The sequence below is a fragment of the Oxyura jamaicensis genome, chromosome 11, assembly GCF_011077185.1.
Source record: "Oxyura jamaicensis isolate SHBP4307 breed ruddy duck chromosome 11, BPBGC_Ojam_1.0, whole genome shotgun sequence".
Lineage (NCBI taxonomy): Eukaryota > Metazoa > Chordata > Aves > Anseriformes > Anatidae > Oxyura > Oxyura jamaicensis.
The window spans coordinates 19,667,498-19,681,540 of NC_048903.1; the positions used below are offsets into that span (position 1 = coordinate 19,667,498).

The 14,043-nt window shown below is 66.7% G+C and overlaps 1 protein-coding gene and 1 long non-coding RNA gene across 7 annotated transcripts in view; one reads left to right on the forward strand and one right to left on the reverse strand.

Annotated features, from left to right (window-relative positions):
• Positions 1 to 14,043, reverse strand: part of CBFA2T3 (CBFA2/RUNX1 partner transcriptional co-repressor 3) — a 25,994-nt gene that overhangs the window by 4,960 nt on the left and 6,991 nt on the right. For 2 of the 6 annotated variants that reach the window (XM_035336901.1, XM_035336900.1), the window contains exons 2-6: positions 4,544 to 4,690; positions 2,136 to 2,377; positions 1,644 to 1,733; positions 471 to 652; positions 1 to 331 (exon numbers count right to left, since the gene is read on the reverse strand). The exon at positions 1 to 331 is cut by the window's left edge and continues 217 nt beyond it. In XM_035336901.1, the coding sequence (XP_035192792.1) occupies positions 1 to 331; positions 471 to 652; positions 1,644 to 1,733; positions 2,136 to 2,377; positions 4,544 to 4,690 (992 nt within the window). Of the gene's footprint in view, positions 332 to 470; positions 653 to 1,643; positions 1,734 to 2,135; positions 2,378 to 3,195; positions 3,274 to 4,543; positions 4,691 to 12,673; positions 13,094 to 13,837 lie in introns of those variants that run through there. The other 4 variants (XM_035336903.1, XM_035336899.1, XM_035336898.1 and 1 more) reach the window with 4 other exon arrangements.
• LOC118172781 lies at positions 8,336 to 9,647 on the forward strand. Its single transcript, XR_004753857.1, has 2 exons — positions 8,336 to 8,599; positions 8,684 to 9,647. It is a non-coding gene; the product is annotated as an uncharacterized LOC118172781 (long non-coding RNA).

Consider the following 14,043-nt stretch of genomic DNA (forward strand, 5'->3'; position numbering starts at 1 on the left):
TGGGGTCAGCCCGGCATCACCCCCAGCCCCACGCCTTGTCCCCCTCCCCGAACCAGGGAGCACGGGGGTGCTGAGCTCACCGGCGGGCCGCGGGCGCTCGCGGAGCTCCCGGGGGTCGGCGTGGCGGTAGGCGTCGCGGTAGTGGTGCGCCATGGCCATGTCCTCGAGGCGGTAGTGCTGGGGCAGGGGGGCGGCGGGGGGCGGCAGCCCATTGGGCGCGTGGCTCAGCCCGTTGCTGGGGCTGTAGCGCTGCGCGGGGCTCATGGTGCACGGCCGCTTGCTGAGGTGCTCGGGGTGCAGGGGGTCGCGGTCCAAACCGTTCTCTTTGGTCCTGGGGGGAGCGGAGGAGGTCGGTCCCTGAGGGGTCCCCGAGCACCCACGCGCAGCCCCGCGCCTGGGTGCCCGTTCCTGCATCCAGCGCCCCGTGCCGGCGGGTGCGCCCCTAAAAGTGGCGTCCCCTGCGCCCTCACCTGTCTGGTGTCCTCCTCTTGCCGCTCTCGCTGACCTCCAGGAGCAGCTCGGAGGAGTCGATGGGAGAGGAGGCGTTGGCGTCCAGCAGCAGCTGCTCGTGCTGGGCCAGGTACTGCGCCGGGCTCTGCTTGGCCATGCGGGCGCAGTGCAGCAGCTCGCGCTGCAGCAGCGGCAGGTTGGCCTGCGAGGGGAGCGGGAGTCCAGAGCCCACCACGGCACGGCCACGCTCCCCAAAATCACCCACCCCAGCCACCCTCAGCCTCCCCATCCCCCAAGTTCTCACCTTGGGGACCTGAGCCCCCGGCACCGGGGTGCCACCATGGGTGCGCGTTCGGCACCGGGGCCACCCCCAGCCCTCCTGGCACCCACGGGGCACGAGGGTGCCGTATGGTGCCCACGCACCCCTGCGCTCCCCCCATGAAGCAGCAGAAACACATTTCTGCCCGGCCCTGCTGCTGCCAGCTCCGCTTTTCTCTTTAGGCAGCTGATCCGCAGCCAAGGCCCCATCTGTTGGACGCGTTAGCGCTCGGGGAGGAGATGCACGCCACGGCCCCCGCCCCTTCCCCGGCTGAGGGAACGACCCCGAAAACCAAAAAAAGCCCCTGAGTCTGGGAAGCACGCTGCGCCCGGCTGCTTGCACTTAGGGTAATGAGAAGCAGCTGGAGCCCAAGGTGGAAGCAGCTGGAGCAGGGTGCCGGGGCGGCCGGCGGCACGGGGCGTGCTGCTGGCCTCGGGGACACCGCGCTCGCTTGGCGAGGGGACGGCGGGGATGGGGGCTTCGTGTCCCCCTCCGAGAAGCCCTGCTCAGCTCTGCCTTCCCTGGGGCGGCTTCCTGGTGCGAGGGGTTCAAAGGTGGCAGGGGACACCGTTTTGTTACTCCTCTGCTAATGAGCGATGCCAGGCTCAAACATCTGCCACCCATGCCCGCGCTGCCAGGAGTGCCAGCGGTCGGCGAATCCCTCCGGAGCAGGGTGACAGTGCAGAGTCAGCACGAAATCAGAAGGAAAAATAAAGAAAAAAAAAAATAGGGGGGATTTTTAATGAATTGCAAATGGTTTCCAGATGGGCCTAACCCCGCGTGTGATTGCAAACAGCTCCACGAGCGCCTCGGCCTGATGGGACTGCCCATGAGTGGGGGATTTATGCGCCCGGGGGCCGTGCAGGGCACCCACCTTCAGGAAGGGGATGACGAAGGGCCGCAGCGGGAAGTTGGTGGCCTCCTGGAGCTTGGCATGGAACTCCTCGATGGTGAGCGTGGAGTTCTGCGGGGACAGCCCAGGCTCAGTGCCGGCCGCTTACAGCCCCCAGCCCACCCCGTGCCCCCTGGTGCTGCTCCCCTGCTCTGCTCCCCACCGGCTCTGCCATGCTCAAGGGAAAACCCCGCGGGGTTTGCTGGTGGTGTGAGCAGTGGGGACCCAGCCCCACACCGTGGCCACGCTGGCGGCATCCGCTCCATCCATCTCCCACCCAGGGAACCATGAGACGCCCCCATTTTTCCAGAATTTAAGTCAACCCAGCACCGAGAGGCTCCTCTTCCCGTTTAGCATCATCTCCATCCCCAAATTAAAAATCAGGAGCCCTGGTGGATGGCAGACAGGGCTGGGACATCACCTGCCAGCCCCAGGGGGTTCCCCAGAACCCGTCCCCGCGCCCGGCGAACGTACCACGAGCCCCAGGACGAGGGTGCGCACCCGCTCCCCGATCTCGGGCGAGATGTCGTTGCCGAACTGCTGCAGGGTGGTGAGGAAGCGCTTGAGCTTGCTGAGCTGGCGGGCGCCGCAGGCCGGCGGGAGCTGGTGGGTGGAGAGGGAGGCGGTGGAGGAGGTGGCCGGCCCGTTGCTGAAGCCATTGGGGGTGGACGGGGCCCCGTTGATGGCGGTGGGCGAGTGGCTGCTGCCGTTCATCACTGCAAGCGGAGAGGAGGGGAGGTGAGAGCGGGCAGCCGTGCCACGGCGGCACGGGGACGGCGCTGGGCTGGGGGGGACCCGAGCATCCTGCTGGGCACCGAGAAACCAGTGTCCTCCCACGGCCTGGGGGGGCTGGGGATGCTGCTGTGCCCTTACGGCAGCACGTGGCAGACGCAGGGAGGGTGGACAGGCTGCAGGGAGGGCCTGATCCTGCTCCTTGACATTCCGGCAGCCAAGAGCTGCCAGGAGCTGTGCGCTCCCCACTCTGCCCAGCCAGGAGACTTCACGTGGATGCTGCCCCCAGCACCCTGCACCAGCGGGCGGGCAGGACCCCGCCGTACAACAGGACTCCCCGTTCCCGTGCCAGCCCTCAGCACAGCGACCTCTCCGTGGGCAGCACGGGTGACAGCACCCTGCAGCCCGTCCCCCCATGCAGAGCAGCCTCGCACCCCTCCGCCAGCACCCGGGCATGCACCGTGCTGCTCCCACCATCACCCTGACCTGGTGCTGCTGGAGCTGCCGGGTGCCACAGCCCTGCCCTGTCTGCTTCCGCAGGCTCCCGCTCGCTCTCCAGCCGGCCGGTCCCAGCCGCCCGCTAAAGAGGTGCCGAAAATAACCCCCGGCCACAACTGCTTTTATTCCCACGACAGGTGCGTGACCAAGTTAGACGCCGCACGTGTCCCTCGGCCGGGCCGGGGACGGGGTTTGCATCCTTGGGACGGGGCAAGGAGAGGGGCTGGGGGGGCAGCGCCCTGTCCGGGGGGGCTCGGGCTGCGTCTCGGGTCTCTCATTAGAGCGCACGTTTCATTTTACTTACAAAGACAGACCATCGACCATTTCAAGCAACCATGAAAACGGCCGCGAGGCAGAAACGTCGGAGGGCCAGCGTCTCGATCTGCAAGCAAAATAAAACACGCTATGATGAGAGAGCAGAGGCGGCAGCTCTCGGCCGGGGGTCCCGTTGGGCACGGCCCGCTCGTCCTGCGGGCGATGCTGCTCGGGGATGGGCACAAGGAGCCCGACATGCTGGGGATGGAGCCGGGTCCGTCCGCCCTGCGCAGCCCGAGGGAGGGCTCCGAGGATGCCCCCCTCCTCGTACATTCCCTGCCCAGCCCCAAATCGGGTGGCAGCTTGTGGGATTTCCCCGAGACCAAGAACAACCGAAACTCCGTCCCAAGCCCTGGTGGGGATGGCAGCAGGCTGCCCACACCGTCCCCGTGCCAGCGGGATGGGGACGCCTGCACCAGCCCCGCACATGTTGCCCAGAGCCCTGCATCCGCTGCCGGGCTCGGATTAAAAAGCAAAACCCATCAGAGCGCAGAGAGCACAATCCGATTTCTAATTAGAGAACATCTGGTTGGGAGCGCAGTGGGGCCACGGCAGCCAGCGTGGCTGGGGAGGCTGCGTTTGGGGTGTTGTTTTGGGGCCGTTTCATCCCTGCTGGGGTATCTCAGCAAGAAGCAGGTACGAGCAAAACCCCCACACGTGCATGCCCAGGGAGACAGCACGGCGGAGCCAGAGCAGCCGCTTGCTGTGGCCACCACTGGCCTGGTGGCAGGGACTGTCCCCTGCCCGCCCTGATCCTGCCCTGCTGTGCCCTGTCCAGCCTCGTGCCAGCGCTGGGACACCAGCGTGGGACCGACCCCAGCGCGAGCCCCATGGGTGCACAGTGAGCCTGTGGAGCATGGGTGCAGCCAGGGCTCCCCCGGCTTACACACTTGGAGTCCCAGCAGAACACCTTGATGCCACCACTGTCACCTGGGCACAGCCAGCAGGTCCCCACCACCACAGCCGGCCGTGACACTGCTTCGCACCACCCGGTGCCACACGCGCCCACGTGGCCGTGCCCCGCTCCGAGCCCTGCAGCCACCTCCAGCAGCTCCGTGCAGGTGGGAACGCCCAGGGGCACGCGCTGCTCCGTGCTCCCGTTTGGTGACCACGCATCAGGAAACCAGGACGTCCCTGCCCCCAAGCTCCTCATTGGGGACGGGCAGAGCACACGCAGCCCAAAACCCTTCTCCAGCGCACGAACGGGGATCAGCACCCCACGGCACGGCCGGCACCGCGCAGCGCGACGAGGTCGCGACGGATCCCGAAGGCAGCGCGTGGCCGAGGGACCTTGGCAGCCTCCCTGCCCGCCATCCCGTCCCCATCCCCGTACTCACTGGTGCTGGGCGTGAAGGACGGGTGGCGCGTGGCTCCCTGCGTGACGGCCGGCGGCGGCGGCGGCATGCTGGGCGGCGTGGACCTGGACTGCGTCTTGACGTCGGCCGGCGAGTCGGGCATGGTGGCGGCCCGCTTCGCCGCGGGATCTGCGGGGACAGGGCGCGGGCGGTGAGCGGGACGGTGCCGTGGGTGCCAGCCCCTGCCCGGCGGGTCAGGGCCTCGGGGACATCGGGTGTCTCCGGTCCCCAGGTGGAGTGGGAGCCCAGGGACAGCGGGGAATGATGCCCGGTGCCTGGTGCCCCTGCAGGATGGTGGGGACAGTGCCCTGCATCCTCCACGGATGTGTGACACTGGAAAAGGGACAGGGCACTGCTCTGTAGGCACTGCCCTGTGCCATGCAAGCTCCGCACCTTGTGCTTGGCACAGTCTGGGCAGGCGAGCAGCATTATCATAGATGCCATCCCTGCAAAGCCACCGCTGTCACACACCAGCACCTGCCAGCAGCTCCCTGCCCATACCTCTGGGAATCCTGTGCCCAGGCTGCCCTCTAGCACCTCGCCAGCCCCGGGAGCTGTGCTCAGGGCAATTGTGGTCATCGTGGTGCCGGGCAGGGACTGCGCACAGGCAGCAAACTGTGGGTGCACGACAGCCAGCGCACGATGCTGCTCCCTGCGTCACCCGCTCAGTCTGAAGCCCAGAGGCTGCCGTGCCGTGCCGTGCCAAGTGGCCACGAGCCTGGCAGCTGCACAGGTCTGTCACCATCCCAGCCAGGGTCCCCGCTGCACGCAGCGGGCTCGCCACCCGGCACGGCTGCTAACCACTCATCTAATGCGCACGCCTAACCCGCTGCAACTGCCGGGAGATTAATCGAACCCTGTGAGAGCACGTGGTCCAGGGTAAATAAAACCGGGGCCTCGTCCCGAGCAAGATGCTAGCAGGGCTCATCCTGCCGCTGATGCCACGAGGGGAGGACCGGGGAGCCAGGAGGGTTGGTGGTCACCAGCATGGTCCCACGGCATCCCTGGCACCCTGCGGGCGTCCTTGGCTGGAGGCACCCGCGTGCGCTGTCAGCCTGGCACGGCGTGCTGTGGTTTGCCTTTCTGCGCCCCCTTCTCCCTCTCCAGCCACAGGAGAAACCCCACGGGTAACCAGCACCTCTGCCACGAGGCAGCGGTTTGCTTACGGGGCCTGCCAAAATAAATGGGACGCTCTGAAAAACACCTCTGAGTTTCCTTGCCGCGGGGCTGGGAACGGCTCCTCGAGGCAGGACAGAAGGGATTTGTTGGAAGATGCTCGGGGGGAGGAACGATGCCGGGAGGTGCCTGGCTCGCACCCCAACCTGCAGCCTCCCTCTCACCTCCCGGGGCCGTTGTGTGGCTTTGCAGCTTTACGCCGGGTGTAACGGCCCCGGTGGGAGGCGCGAGGGGCGGTGAGGGGGGCGCAGCCCCCACCAGTGCTTCGGACTGGAACCAGCTCTGGCCGCCTGCATGGAGACGTGTCCATGGGCTCACAAGGCTCCAGCACCAGAAGGGACACAGAGCAAGGGGTTTGTGCGGTCCTGTGCCAATCAGCAGAGCAGGATCCGGCCCCAGGAGGGCGACAAGGGGAGGTCAGCCCGCAGGTGCCCTCGTGATGGCGCCCAGCCCAGCCCCTGCTGAGTGCCCCCATGCTGCGTGGGGACGGAGAAGAGCCCTGGCACAGCTGGGGGGCTGCCATCCACGTGGCCCCCACGAGCCCACCACGGGGTGGCCGCGAGCACCGACGGTGCCTTCATCCACAGAGCGTGCAACGGGGCACAGCCAAACCCTCCTCGGCTCAGCACCCCCGGGCAGCAGCCCCTGCCCTGCTGGGCAAAGCACGGATCCGGGCATCCTTCCCCTCGGCCAGCTTCTCCCCAGGCAGGGACACGGCGCGGGGGCAGCGGGGCTCGTCCAGCTGGAGGAGAAGGTGGGGAGGTGGCGGCCTGGGGACCCTGTGCCACGACACCTGCCCCACGCTCCCTGCACGGATCCAGCTCCGAGGGGCTGCAGCGGAGGGGCCTGGCTCTGCCTGGGCTTGGGGGAAAAAAAGCACAAATCCGCTCATCCTGGCGCCGGCACGGCTGCTCCGCAGCTTCCCATCGGGAGGAAAGTCTCCACGAAGCTGAGCAAACACCAGGGGAAGCTGCGTCTGGGTGTGTTATTTCTCTCTCTCTCTCTTTTTTTCCTCTCCTTCTCTTGAAGCCATAAGTTTTTCCTGCTGCGTTTGCAATCCAAACACCGCTGCGCGGGCACGGGGGAGCAGGAGGCAGCCCCCAAAGTGCCGGATTTCGCGGTGCCAAAGCCCAGAAATGCCCAAAGCAAACAGAGCCAGGCCGCTGGGACACCCGTGCGCCCCGGTGGCACTGTCCCCACGGTGTCACGCGTGCCAACAGCAGGACGCTGCCCCTCGCTACGCCAAACCACCCTGGAAACCCGGGCTTTTGCCTCCAGCCCTGTGAAGCTCCCACGAGGCTCTGAGCGCTGGTGACAGCAGCCTGGCCGTGTCCTGCTGTCCTGCCACGTGTCCCTCCATCCGTCCTTCCCTCCCCGTCGGCGGCAGGCGGTCGCCAGCCCGTGCCCAGGCTCTGCCCCCCTGGCAGCGCCTCCGAGCGTGGCACCAATTCCCCGGCACCGCTCAAACTCCACTGGAATCCTTTTTTTTTTTTTTTCCTTTCCTTTTTTTTTTTTTTTCCTTTTTCTTTGGGGTAATTTGTCCCAGCCGCTCGGGGCTGTGTCTGTTTTCCTACATCTGGTTTCCATTAGGCCTGTGCAGCCCAGATGAATAAGTAATAATATAAAAATAAAAGGATTAGTATTTTCTCCTTCGCTGGCCGGAGCGGGGCCGTACCCCGCCCTGCCTCCCGGTGGGAATCAGATGCCGAACCCCACGCACCCCCCGACCCCGATTTGTCACACCGGAGGCCTTAACCCCCCGCGTGCTGGCTGGGGACGGTCCCCACTGGTGACACACGGGCACAGCCGCGACCGCTGCCACCCCTGCGGGTACCAAGGCAGGGCACCGCGTGAGCCAGCAAGCTTCCCCAGCCTCGGGGTGCAAGTCTCCCCGCTGTGCTCCCTGCTCTCTGCGCCCTTTGGCCAGGCCCTGGGGGAGCTGGGGACAAGGACGGGGACACGTCGGTCCCTGTGGGGCCGCGTGGCACCCAAAGGCTGTGCCCACTCCGCTCCCCTGGGCACGGAGCCGGCCCGGTGCAGCAGCGGCTGTCGGAAAGCTCCGGCTCCCTGCGAGGCTTTGCCATCGAGGAAGGGGTTAAAAGGGAATTAAAAGAACAGCATCTTTCATGCTCTCCAAATGGCCACAAATGAAATCCAGATGCTGGAGGCGACGTCTCCCCGAAGCCAGGCTGCCTCCCAAACAAAGGAAAGCATTCCTGCTGCTCAGCTGCTGGTGCCACGGGGGCCAAGAACAACTCCCCGATAAGATCGCGAGGGCCGGAGCCGCTCCATCTGGAGCGCGTTAGGGCAGCGCTCCGCGCCGGCGGCCGGGCAGCAGCGGCGGCCGCGCTCCCACGTGTGCGAGCCGGGCACGGGTGGGGGGGAACCGCAGGGCGCCAGCGTCCCCGAGCTCTGTCCAGCACCCCACGGAGGGTGCACGTGGCGCCAGCCACCCCGGTGCCTTCCTGGCGCGGAGAACGGGCGCGATACGGAGGCGCCCACGTCCCCAGCCCCAGCGTGGGCACCCCAGGGAGCAGCTGGAGCCGTGCGCCCGAGGCCACGGGGCTGCTCCGGGCACCACGCGCTCGCCAAGCCAAACCCTCCCCAGCACCATGCTGCCGGCTCCTGGGGGCTGCGTGGGGAAAGTCCCCTCCCTGGGGACACGGTGACGACGGCGGGCACCTGGTGGGGGAGGACGTGGCTCACCCCAAATTGCAGACGAAGGGGAAGGAAGCAGGATGGTGGCGTGCCAGAAGGATGCTGCCCACCTCCAGGCCTATCACACACCCATGGCCGGGGTGTCCCACGTCCCCAGGGGGCTTTGCAAAGAGGTGACGGGGTGGCGGAGGAGCAGCAGCCGGGGTGCTGGACCCATGGGGCACCCCACGGCGAGGTGCTGGCAGTGCCCGGCTGAGGGAAGGCTGCTCTGCCAAGGGCCGGCTCCAGGCAGGGCTGAGGGGTGCAGGAGGAAACGGGGAGCCCCCCACGGCTCTCACCGCCCCACGCAGGTGGCACCAGCACCTCTTCCTCGCTGTGACAACTTTGTGCAGTTTCCCTGAAGCAGCACATTTTGGGGAGCCGGGCTGCAGGGTGTGTGGAGGGGGGGGAGCGTGGGGGGAAGCGACGCAAGCCCCAGCACCAGTCAGCGCAAATGAAGCCTTTTAAAAGGAAATCAAATTAATTAAACCCTCTGCACAAGATGTAAACGAAACCTGGCTTCTGGCAGCTCCAGGCCCTGCGAGGCACTTGCAGGCGCTCTGCAAACGGGGAGCTGTGCCTGCAGAGCGGCCGCCGCCGCCAGGAAGACGGGCAGCACACAGACGGGCCCGGCGCTGCGGGTGTCCCCTGCTCTCAAAGATGCTCACACCGTGGGCAGCACACGTCCCTGCTCCCCCAAAATCCCAGCCCAGGATGCGTGGTCGCACCACGCCGTGCAGCCGGCAGATTTGGGCATCCCTTGTCCGTGGGTGCCCCGGGCCGTGCCCCAAACCGGGACGCTTTCGGCCACCCCACGCGGGGAGCACGGCGGGTTTCCCTAGGGCACATCCCGATTTGTTTCCCTTTCCATGCAGCCCCACCACGAGCAGCCCCCGGCTGGGTGGGCACCGCAGGGGTGCCTGCGCTCCCCGGGGAGTCAGGGACCCCCGAGCCCTGCCCGCTGCCCTGAGCGGCCCCTGGCCCCACTGGGGACCTGCAGCCCCCCCCCAGGGCCCCAGCCGTCAGCTGCCGGTCAGCTGGAGCCAGGGTGGCGGGAGAGGGAGGTTATGCTGATTTTCCTCAAAAAAAAAAGAAAAAAAAAAAAGAAAAAAAAAAAGGGAAAAAAAGCCCTCTCTGTTTTACAAGCCTTCATTTGCTATTGTTTATGTAAACAGGTAAATTGTTTCGTATCTCAATTAAAAACATCTGCCACATAAATGAATACCAATTAACTCATCCTGTTTTTAATTACTCTGTTAATTACACACAGGCAGCAAAAAGGATGGCAGGGGAATAGGGAAAGCATGCTTACAGCCCCCCCCACCCCCCTTCCCACCTTGCTCTTGGCAAGGATCCGAAATATGCCCAGATAATGATGGATTAAGGTGGCTGGTGAAAACAATGGCTCGTCGCCAGCTCCGGGGATTTCGGCTCCCTTCCCGCCCCCGGCCGGGAGGCTCACAGGGGTATTTCCCGTTGGCCTCCCCGTGACGCCCCCCCCCATTTTCGGGAACCCCACCGGTGGTGCCTGCATCTCCCCACGGGACCACGGCACAGCCCGGCCGCCTCTCCTGGCGCCGTCCCCACGTTCGCTCCCACGGCGCATCCCCGGGGGGACAGGAGCCTCCGGAGCCGTGCGGCCACGTGCGGAGGACGCGTTGCCCGTGCATTGTCCTCGTGGACCCAACGCGCCCTGGGTGTGCCCACGAAGCTCACGGGGACGAAGGCACGGGGCGAGCACCGTCCTGCAGCCCGGCCGTCCCGGCAGCGATCGCCGGGTGACCCTCGTGCCGTCAGCTGTGCCGGCCTCGCACCCCCCCCCCCCCCCCCCCTTCTTCCCTGGCTGCGGGAAGCTTTCCAAGCAAGCAGATGGGGCAGGGGGAGCCGCGGCGGCGAGGAGGAGAGCAGAAAAGGCTATTTTCTCACGCTACATATTTTACAAGTCGAACATTTTGTGCAGTTCAGCCTTGCCTGTGAAACCGTCTTGGGACCGAGCGCCGGGGCGTGAGAGCTGACGGCGGCGTGGGACAACGCCACCGGGCAGCCTGCGGCAGAGGGGCCACCAGTGGGGTCCCCACACCCCCTCCCCACCTTTCTGAGGGGGGAACCCTCTCCCCAGGTGCTGGGGGAGCACAGGATGGATCCTGGCCCACGACTGTGAGCGTTGTGCCGCGGAGGCGCCGCCTGCCCCGTCCCGCCAGCAGCTCATGGCCGTGGGAGGAGGTGGGCACGCACACGCCCTGGCTGCTCCCCAGCTGTCCCCCGCACCTGGAAATTAAATACGCTCTCTAAACACAGCGAGCAAACAGAGGGCTTGTGCACCAGGCTTTGCGTGGGCACGCAGGGCGGCGCGAGGCTCGGGGCTGCCCTGGTCTGCGCACCACATCCTCCTTGCAACAGCTACCGGCGTGCCATGGGGCCACCAGGCCACGGCGTCCGTGCCAAAAGGGCGACCGATCCGGCGGCGGGCTGCAGGAGAGACACCCCAAAACCAGGTTCCTGCCCAAGCTGCAGAGCCAGGCACTCCTCGAGCAGGCAGAGCCCCAGGCTAAAACGCTCCATGCCATTTTTGCAGCCATGTACGCACAGGGACGCGCGTGTCCGGAGGTGGCCTCGAGCAGGGACAAGTGGCACGAGCAACAAGGGGGTTGGGGACACTTCGGAGGCACGGAGCAGTTGGGAAGGGAAGAAGTCCCCCTGTGCACGCCAACGGGGAGCTCCGTGCAGGTCCCCGCAGCGTGGGAATGCCGAGGCACCGCCAGCTCCCCGGGGACGCCGGGCCGGATCCTGCCCCACGGGCGCCAGGACGGTGACGGCTCCGAGGGGGTGCCGAATCCAGCGGTGCATCCCCACAGCCTCCGGGCTGCTGCGGTGCTGACTCTTTGTCTCTTTTTAACCACAGGCTCCATTTCAAGGCAATTTTGCCTGTGTGAGATTTAATGCAATAACGCAGGAAAGAAAAAAAAAATATATTAATGAGAATTTTGAAAAATAAACAGGAAATCCTTCGGATGCTTTCTGGAAAAATTGGTCAGCATCTTCTGAAGGAAAGCTGTGGGCTTGTCAAGGTGGGGTTGCCTCTGGGGAGGCTGAGCGAGCGGGGAGGGAAGGCAGAAAACAAGCTTCAGGAAATCTAAAAATAAGCCCAGAGCCGGGCAGGGGCACTAATGCCAGCTCGGCCCCCGGTGGGCTCTCACCTCTGCGCCCCAGCCTGGCCTCGCCCTGCCAAGTCCATCACAAAGCCCCTGCCAAGTGCCCCCGCTTCGGGTCCCCCCTTTCCACCCCTCATCTGCACCGAGCTCCCTGCTCCTTCCCAGCCTGGCTGCAGGATCAGGCCCTGATCTGCCCAAATGCTGCACACCCCGCGACTGCACCAGTCCTGCTCGGGGCAGTGCTGGTTGGTGTCCCCCGTGCCGTGGGGACCAGCTCCCTGCCCCGCAGGAGCACGCATCCCGCTGCCAGCGCACGCTCACACCTCGCCAGCAGCCCTGTGCTCCGTGTCCAGCTCGCCAGCCTCAGTCGCAGCACCCCACACCGCTTCCCCGGGGCGCAGGGAGGCTGCACGGCCGCAGGCAGGGAGCTGCACCGCCTCGAGAGCCCGCCGGAGATTTAAGCTGCCTGCATGCAGCGAGCAGAGCCGAGAGCCCATTTCCATGGCAAACCCAGGACGGGCGCACGCAGCCCGCCCCAGCCACGCCGCGGGGTCCCTGAGCTGCCAGCGCATCCCCGAGCCCCCTTCCCACGCGTGCCACAGAAACGGGCAGAGCCTGGAGGCTGCTCGACCCTCCAGAACCAGGGCTGAGCACAACACCAGAGCATTTCTACATCCTGCATCCAGTAAGTCCTCACCGTAAGAGGCAAATCCTGCATCCGCACGAGGCCTGGCTGCTACCGCACCTGAAAACCGGCAGCCAGCCCCGCGCCAGCACCCAGCGCCACGGGAGAACGGCCCCTGCTGCCCGCGCCCCCCGGCTTTTCCTCCCCGCACCCCAATGTCTGCAGCCGCACGTCTCCCATACAGAACGTGCCCAGCGCCCCACCGTCCCCGGGGAAAATCGTCTGGGCCTGCCAGGAGGCAGCAGGAGGGGAGAAACCCCACACACAGCCCAGCACATCTCCAGTCTCCTCCCCAGGGCTCCCCAAAAGCAAGCCCCCAAACTTCTCCGTGAGCCTCAGGGCTCCGCGGGACCCGCCTCAGCCTCCTGTGGGGACGCGAGCCCGGCTCTGCCAGCTCCTCACCCGAGCACCAGCGCGGGGCGGCGGGCACCGGGGCCCTCAGCATCCTGCCCGGCCGCTGCTCCGCGCTCGCTGCGCGCTTTCGGGATGGATCCCCAGCATCTCCGTGCCCCGGCTGCCTCGGTGCACGCAGCAGAGCTCACCCCGCCAAGGTGCCGAGCAGGCGAACGGCTGCGGAGCGTCTTCGAGTCGCTCGACAAAGGAGCGCGGGATTAATATTCCTTTTAATTAAAGGCAGAAAAATCTCTTTGTTCCTGAACGGAGAGAAAACAACAGAGGGAAGAGCTCCGGAGCTCCTTCTAAGCGAGAGACGAGACCATCGCTTAGATCCAAAGGCACTGTCAACGCGCACGTGACCCCGAATTAAAAAAACAAAATGAAACCCGGCAGCAGTGGCGGCAGCTCTCCGGCACCGAAGGGAAGTTGCAAAGTTTTTTCTCGGCTAACGGGAAAAAAAAAATAAAAATAAAAATCCAGCAAAAGGTGCCCAAGAGCAGCTGAACAGGGGTAGCGCAGGGGGAGCCCTGGGCACGGCAGGCGAGCTGCAGCCCCCCCATAACCCCCGGACCATCGGGGGCAGCTCACAGCGGGGCAGTGCCCACCCTCGCCCCCCACCCACCTCCCCGGGGCGCCCGCAACCTGCCCCCGGGGAGCGCCCCCGGACACGGCCGGAGGCTCCGGTGCCCGTTCACCCGGGGGGGAACCGGGCCGGGCCCCGTTGCAGCCCCGCTGCCCTGCCAGGCACCGGGCGGGCTGGGGCACCGGGAGCCTCCCCGGCACCGTCCTCGACCGCTGCGCACCGGGAGCGTTCCCCGGGCACCGGCAGCACCCCCGACACCGGCAGCACCTCGGGGCACCGGGAGCGTTCCCCGGGTACCGGCAGCACCTCCGGGGCACCGGGAGCATCCCCCGAGCGCTGCGCACCGGGAGCTTTCTGTAGGCGGCGGCAGCGCCCCGACACCGAGAGCACCCCCGGGTACCGGCAGCACCCCCGGGTACCGGCAGCATCTCGGTCCCCCGCGCACCGGCAGCACCTCCCGGTACCGGCAGCATCCCCGACTACCAGCAGCGCCCCGACACCGGCAGCACCCCCCGGGTACCAGCAGCCCCCCGACACCGCCAGCGCCCCGCTCCCCGCGCCCCCGGCGCCCCGTTCCCGGCCCTTACCGTGCTGAGGCGCGGCGGAGGCGTGCGCTAAGTCCCGAGGCAGAGCCTTGCGGTGCGGGCAGAACCGGCGGCGCCCCCCCGGCGGCGGCCCCGGCCCCGTTAAGGCCGGCAGAACCGGAGCGCGGCCCCTCGGCGGCGGCTGCCCCCGGCACCTGCCCGCCGCCCCTCGCCGCCGCCGCCGGGGGCCGCCAGCCCGGGGGTCGGGG